The 7,962-nt window shown below is 35.5% G+C and overlaps 1 protein-coding gene across 1 annotated transcript in view; it reads left to right on the forward strand.

Annotated features, from left to right (window-relative positions):
* The first annotated feature begins 6,068 nt into the window (after positions 1-6,068).
* The window catches only part of MBNL3 (muscleblind like splicing regulator 3), a 62,287-nt gene continuing 60,393 nt past the window's right edge, over positions 6,069-7,962 (forward strand). The window contains exon 1 of the mRNA XM_017885384.1: positions 6,069-6,942. Within this exon, the coding sequence (XP_017740873.1) occupies positions 6,766-6,942 (177 nt within the window). The 5' untranslated portion in view covers positions 6,069-6,765. The remainder of the gene's footprint in view (positions 6,943-7,962) is intronic.

Below are 7,962 nucleotides of genomic sequence, written 5' to 3' on the forward strand. Positions count from 1 at the left end.
CTAGAACCACAAATACCATTTGACCCAGCAATCCCATTACTGGATATATACCCAAAGTACTATAAATCTTTCTGCTATAAAGACACATGCACACATATGTTTACTGTAGCATGATTCACAATAGCAAAGATTTGGAACCAACCCAAATGCCCATCAATGTTAGATTGGATAAAGAAAATGTGGCACATATACACCATGGAATACTATGCAGACATAGAAAAGGATGAGTTCATGTCCTTTGCAGGGACATGGATGAAGATAGAAACCATCATTCTCAGCAAACTAACACAGGAACAGAAAACCAAACACTGCATATTCTCACTCATAAGTGGGAGTTGAACAATGAGAACACATGGACACAGGGAGGGGAACATCACACACCACGGCCTGTTGGAGGGTGGGGAGCTAAGGGAGGGATAGTATTAGGAGAAATACCTAATGTAGATGGTGAGTTGATGGATGCAGCAAACCATCATGGCACGTGTATTCCTATGTAACAAACCTGCACGTTCTGCACATGTATCCCAGAACTTAAAGTACAATTAAAAAATAATAATAATAATAAAACTTTAAATGGCATTTATTAGCAAGTTCTTGTACTATTTAAAAATGGACACATCTTTTTTAAAAAGATGTGCCAGTAACATTATTTTATCCATTGCTAAAGTGATTTTCAAAAGAGACACTGTTGCACCTATTTTTTCCTTTTATGATTATATGTATGAACTGAGTTGGGATGTTTAATTGTTTTGTAAAATAGAATAAGTTGACTTACCTGCTTTTTGAAAAAAGACATGGAATTTACCATCCCAGGAGTATTATGAAAAAAATGCAGCAAAGCTTTAAAAATACATTAATGAAAAAGTTCTGTACTTAGGCAAAATATCCTTATTTTTTACGACCACTTTTTTTCTGGACAGAAGACTTGATTTTCCATAGGATGCCTACGAAATCATGGTTTCCATCTGCAGTGCTGAGTACCTCTTATATTCCTTACAGAACTTGTGGTGGACCACTAACAAAAACACGTGAGGGAAATAGAACTTGAAGCAAATCTGAAAACTTGAAGACTTTTAAATCTTGTCAGCCATCCAATTCAAGCAGTGTATGGCAGGTGTGTCATATATTTGTAGAGCCAAAATAAATGGCCACAAGAAATTCAGAAGTAATACAGATGTAAGGAAAGCTTAAAATGGAAAGAAAGAAAACATTGTTTTCATTGTTTATTCAGGGGTTGATAAATGCATTTAAAGGAAGACCTCTGCAATGATTGGTTTAGGTGCCAAAAATCTTTGTGATCTTCTGGACCAGGCACTGGCAGTGTTCCTGTTATGTGCTGGTTTGTGGAGGGAAGGCAAAAGAAAGTAGGAGACAAGGAAAAAGTATAGGAAAACCGGGGCAAAAGTAGCTGATGGTAGTGGCCTTGCAAACAGCTCTAGGACAAGTTACCGTTTCCATTAGATTAGAAGAAAACATGTCTTTTTTCTCTTGTTTTACTTTCAAGACAACTTCCATGAGAAAAAAAAATGAATTCTTAAAAATAATAAAATCTGCAGTTCTTTTTTTCAAATATTACACTTAATAGAGAATCTGTTATGTATGTAATTTTAAAATATAAGTTTTTGCATTTTCCTTATGTTGTATCTTGTCTAGGACTCTCATAGATGAGCATCAATTCAAAGTCAAAGTTAACTATTTTATTTTCAAGGAAGAATACTTATGAAAGGTTTCTTCCTGTGGATTGGAGTGAAATCTCCCCACCCTTACTCCCACCACCAGTTCAGTTTCATCATACCTATTACTGAGCAAAACATTCCAAAGATGAACCTACTATCCAAAGACACGAACAGCAATCATCTGGGAATTTCATATTTTTATAAGATCTTGTTGCTATCAAATGGACAGGAATAGGTCATTCTTTGTGGAGAATGAATGCACTATATATGAAGAATCCTAGGTATTGTTATCCCAATTTGAAGGCTAGGATTGTGAGAAAATATTCAACTTCACAGGTCCAATCGATTCAAAACTAACAGAGGTGGCCAAAGCTCAGTTAGCCTAGAGGGTGCCCAACTGACAAAACTCTTTTCTAGTGTCATACAACAGAAGGGTTAATGTTAAATTACCATTTAATCTTTATAATTTTCAAAACAAAAATCCTGGGGAATGCTACTCTAACCCCCAATGACCAGATAGAGCCAGCAATGCTGAGCAAGACATGATCTTTATGCTCAAGGAGTTTAAATCTAGTAAGGGAGAAAAGGTTAAGGGGCCCAGTCAGCAAGCATGAAGAAGAATATGATAGATGCCATAAGAGTAACACAGTATTGTGGGATGGTTAAATGGTGGAGGGGACTCTGGAGTCAGGCTGCCTGAGTTTGAACCATGGCTTGATCACCTGCTAGCTTCATGAAGTTGTGCAAGTTAAATTACTCAACCTTTCTCCACCCTCATTTCCCCATCTGTAAAATGAGAACAGTAGTTGCCCTCTCCAAGAGAAATCTGGAGAGCAATAAGTCTCAATGCAATTCCAAGGTATTCCTCTTGATGACTTAACTTCTATGCAGTGGTGTTTGAGTGTGCGTTTAACAGTATTCTTAAATCATAGTGCTTGGTGTATCATTCATGATGAGTTAGAGGTTTGTGCTGAAGTCAGAATTCCTAGTGTTTACTTCCAGCTCTTCATAAATTCTAATACTCATTTTATTTCCTTGTACATCAAGTTACTTCTCTATTTAAATGAGCATAGCATGTTCCACAAGAGCAAGGACCTTATCAGTCTTGTTCAGTACCTAGAACAATGCCTGGCACATAGTAGATGCTAGATAAATGTTGGTTGAGCACAACTTACGGCAATTATGAAAATGTTGATACATCAGGCATGAATGTAATTCTGAGAACGAACCATAAGTACTCTACAAAAATGACAGGTTTCCCTTGTTTAAGATTCCCAAGAGAGATAAACAATGCTATCTATGACATTTCTCAGCTAGAATCACTGCATGAGATTTGGAGTCAGAAGATCTTGCCTGGAGTCATGGCTCTACCACCAGGCTTTGTAACTTCGAATAAGTAATTTAACCTCTATGAGCTTCATTTCAGTCATCAGTGTTTTAGGTTATCACTCATGCTTTAGAATATTTTTGAGAGATCGAAAGATCAGTGAAATACAAGCGCTTGTAAACTGCAACTACAATAAAATACAAATGCACTAAGAAATGGTAACTTTTCATGTTCTTCTTTAGAGGACTATAAATCTTAAGAAGCAGAACTGTATTCCTATTACTTAAGTCTAAGGAAGTGAAGATAAAGCTATATTATCCCCAAAACAAAATTGATCTTAAGAATACAGAGAAAACTGGCACTTCTCCCTGTCTTTTATACATAGACAAACAGAGCTGCATGAGAGAACTTCTCCCCATCTTTCCTCCAGCTCCCTTGAGTGTTGACTTTAGTTTCTTCTGAGTCAGCCCCTAAAATAGTTTCAGTCTGAAGGAAGACATGTGGTGGCTAGAACTGCTTTGAAGAGTTGGCCAGGGCTTCATCATAGGTTACAGGCCAAAATTTTGAAAAGAAAAAAGAAAATTCCTTCTCCCTCTATCTCTGAATAAAATGCATGTCTAGAAGCCAGTTCTTGTTTGCATTTTTCATTTGTAAAAGTTCAGAATTCACATGTATCATTTATTATGTTTCTATACTTGGTGGACCTCTGTAGAAAAAGTCTTTCTCCGGACCCTCACTGTTTATGTTTTGAGCAGATCTTATATAGATAGATCTTTTTTTGTCATTTTCCTTCCAAATGTGTTCAGACAGACTATATAATTTAGTTGTGGGATTAGGTTGGAATATCATACTCTTCCAGAGTACTTTTCATAATACATTAAGTCAGTTACAGTGTGGAAATGAATTTACTCTTGAAATTCAACTTACTGACACTACTGAGAAAAATCTCTGGCTAAGGAGAAACTCAGAAAGTTTGGGATAGCTAATCCCATCACCAGTCAGGCTGTTTTTGGTTGTCATGTCTCTTTAGACATTTTAAAATATATATAACAGCTTTATTGGAATATAATTCACATACTATCCAATTCATCTATTTAAAGTGTACAATTCAGTGAATTGGTTATGGTATTTCAAAAATCAAGCAATCATCACCACTATCTAATTCCAGAACATTTTCATCACCCCCCAAAGGAGACTCTGTACCCATTAAGCAGTCATTCACCCTTATCCCTTCTTCCCAACCCCTGGCAACCACTAATCTATCTTCTGTCTCTGTAGATTTGGCTACTCTGAACGTTTCATATAAATGGAATCATACAATATGTGGCCTTTTGTGACAGTTATTTCGCTTAACATGATGTTGTCAAGGTTCATCCTTCTGGTAGCATGCCTCAGTACTTCATTCCTATTTGTGGCCGAATAACATTCCATTGTGTGGATATACCACATTTTGTTTATCCACTCATCTGTTAATGGACACTTAGGCTATTTCCACTTTTGGCTATTGTGAATAGTGTTGCTATGAACATTCATGTACAAGGATTTGTAGGAGGATTTCTGTATCGCTTGTTTTCAGATACTTTGGGTATATACTGAGTTGTGGAATTGAAGGAACTGTCAGACAGTTTGCCACAGCAACTGCACTATTTCGTATTCCTAGCCACAATGTATGAGGGTTCAAATTTCTCCAATTTCTCTGTCTTTCAAAATTATAGTTAGACTAATGAGAGTGAAGTGGTCATCACATTGTGATTTTGTTTTGCATTTCTATCATCAGGTTATTTAAAAAATATTTTTTCCTAGAAGTCATTTGCCTGCAACTTCAACCCTCTAGAACATGGTCCTGCATGTAACTTGATGCAGAAGGGCCCCCAAAGAAGTAAGAGCAGTCATAGAAGATGCAAGAAAGCTCTGCATCTTGTTCCATAGGCCCCTCATTCAGTGGGTAACTAATTGTTATTCAACATTCATGACTGGCTATTAGGTTTTTCAGAAGAGAGCTGGAAAATTCACTGTGGTAGATATTGTGACAGTCAGATAAGTGGCAGTGGATATGACAATTAGTCTGCCACTTAAAGATGAGAACTATTATACTTCCTAATATATTAATAGTCCCAAGTCTTTAATTAGAGGCCAAATTATATTTGATATTTTTTAAGAAGGCAAAGTTACATAGTATACATTTTAGAATGATTTCCATGAAGAATGATTCAGAGAAAACATGTTTTGCTCTTGAGTAGATAAGCTTGCTTGAATTTTCTAGGTACTTAATTTCTCAATGGTATTTGAAAAGTCAGGTGATATTGAAATTCATCTTGAATATAGAAAAGACAAAGAGAAGATTGAGATTTTGTAAAGTTGTTGAAAATATTGTCCAAAAAATTAAATGAAATACTTTTAAGAACTTTAATCTCACTTTTTGATGAAGTTAACAGTTATTTGATTTTTCTAATACTCAGAGCTCACTTTTGCATTAGTGCTATTTCAGTATGTGTTTATGGCATATGCCAGTAAATTAACCTTTCCTGTATCTTTTCAGCTGTTGCTAGAAATTATAGCTGGTTCACACTGAGTTAAACTGCATACTTTAAAGCTGCATAATATTTAATCTATTTCATTAAACAGCACATTCTGTCTCACTTGTTTGTATATGCTGAAACCTTCTTCTGAGTTGCTCCAATTTCCCTTCAGAGACTAAGGAGCCTACACACACACACACACACACACACACACACACACACACACACAAATATCTTTTCAAATGACTTTTTTCTTTATCTGGAGCACATTTTACATTTCCATCCTCCACCCCACCTCATGTGAGGTTGTTGCCCAGTCTTGTACTACAACAGTAAATCTAAGCAGTTGCTTGCTTTTACTATACAGTTTTATACTGGGAAATGCCCTTTTTATTGACAATGGCTGACTGTACTATGTTGCACTGTCAGTATCTAGATGCTTCCTGTTTTAAATAGGATATAGTTACTTCTTTTCCAAATCTAGAGTTTGAAACGGAAGCATTGCATTATTTTAGCTAATTTTATTTATTTTTTTCTTGCAGGTTCTGAAAAGTGCCTTTTCTGAAAACTCTGCTGCTTGGATTCTACTCTAGAGCTGTCTCTTTATAAACCCCTCTCCCTACCATACCATTCCCTGCCCTCTCCACCTCCCCTCCGAACCTGGTGTGCTTGTAGTTTACTGTCAGCAGCTGGTCCATTTCTTTTTTCTGTGATTCTCAATTTTCTTAGTCATTTTCCCTCCACTTGATTTTGCAACAAAACTTTTTTGGGGTTCTAACATCCTTCCCAATCTCATTATTTAAAGCTAATAAATAGAGAAAAACTTTTCTCCCCCTGATCTGAGACCATTCCACAAATCGAAGGGCAGCCAGCAGCATATGTTTTTTACAAGAATAATTGAAAACATCAACTGCAGAGCACAGAATTCTTTTGAAAGTCTGCCGGTTATTTCACATAAATTCGGCAAAGGAACAAAATAAAGCATTCATTATCTTAACAGTTGGCTTCTTAGGAGTTGGTCTCTAATTTGATTTTTAGTTATTCTGATAGTTTTTATGATTGGCTTTTTGTTTGACTAGACCAGATTTGACTTTAATGAAAACCTAAGTGTTAACAAATAGACGTTTCACCAAAGCAACCTGTTATCTCTTCACACTTAGTTTGAATTCATTTTTAATCCTTTAATAGTCCACAATAATATTGTCCTAAAGAGGGTACATTGGATTTTAATTTTGCTTTCAATATGACGGCTGTCAATGTTGCCCTGATTCGTGATACCAAGTGGCTGACTTTAGAAGTCTGTAGAGAATTTCAGAGAGGAACTTGCTCTCGAGCTGATGCAGATTGCAAGTTTGCCCATCCACCAAGAGTTTGCCATGTGGAAAATGGTCGTGTGGTGGCCTGTTTTGATTCTCTAAAGGTGAGTCCCATCTGAATGCACATAATTTAAATTTGTTGATTTCTGTGTTTTTTGAAATATGATGTGCTTTGAAATGAGTAAAATTAATAATAGCATGAAAGTGATAAATTTTGTTTTTTTTTAAAAAAAAAAAAAACAGAATGGCAAGGTAGAAGGTCTTAAAGTCAGAATGGCTTAATGACAAAATGTCTTAATTCTTTGTGTTTGTAAAGCTAAGCCAAGTCTAAAGCTCATTCCACCAAAGACCACTTACCACTTATCAAAACAGATACACTTAAAGAATAAAAATTGAATAATTTTTGTAGGAGTGAGGGATTGTAGTCTTGCTATCATTTACTTTTTTATATATGATTTAGATGTTACAGTGATCATAATCCTCATGTAACCTAGAGAAGCCCTTCACTGAATTATAGCTTATTATCCATAGTACCAAAATGCACTTGGGAGGGACCAGTCAGCTTTCAGAGGATAAATAAGGTCAGACTGAGGGAGTATAAGGTTTCCAGAAGGAAAATTATAGCATTTTGAAGTATCTCAAAGTATATTTTGAACCTTTAACTTAAACATATTGCTATAAAACTAGGTTCACTTAATTTTCCTCCTGGACAGCTGATTGACCAATTTCAGATTTGTGAGTATATTTTGTAAGGAAAGCCCTATTACCAAAGTCATCAAGCCTGAGTATTACGTACTAGATTATAAACAAAATATGAGGGCAGATGAGGTATTATATAGGACAGGATGTATATGATTGCAGAAAAAGAAAATGTAGTCATTTTCATGTTTTATTCATAGTTATCCTTAAGGATAAAAAGTACAAATTAAAACACAGAAGCAATAAATGGTAATGGATTTCTGGTTTAATTAATAAGATTTGCTACAATGCATTTGAGATTTTTTTCAAAATATGTCAAAACGAATTAAGCTTAACAAGAACCTTTTCAGTTTCTTGATATTGTTTTACCCTCATCATGACCAGTGACCAATTTTACCTCATTAACATTTTTATTTATGGCTGCA

This window comes from Rhinopithecus bieti, unplaced genomic scaffold (genome assembly GCF_001698545.2).
Source record: "Rhinopithecus bieti isolate Rb0 unplaced genomic scaffold, ASM169854v2 scaffold_15353, whole genome shotgun sequence".
NCBI classification, from domain to species: Eukaryota; Metazoa; Chordata; class Mammalia; order Primates; family Cercopithecidae; genus Rhinopithecus; species Rhinopithecus bieti.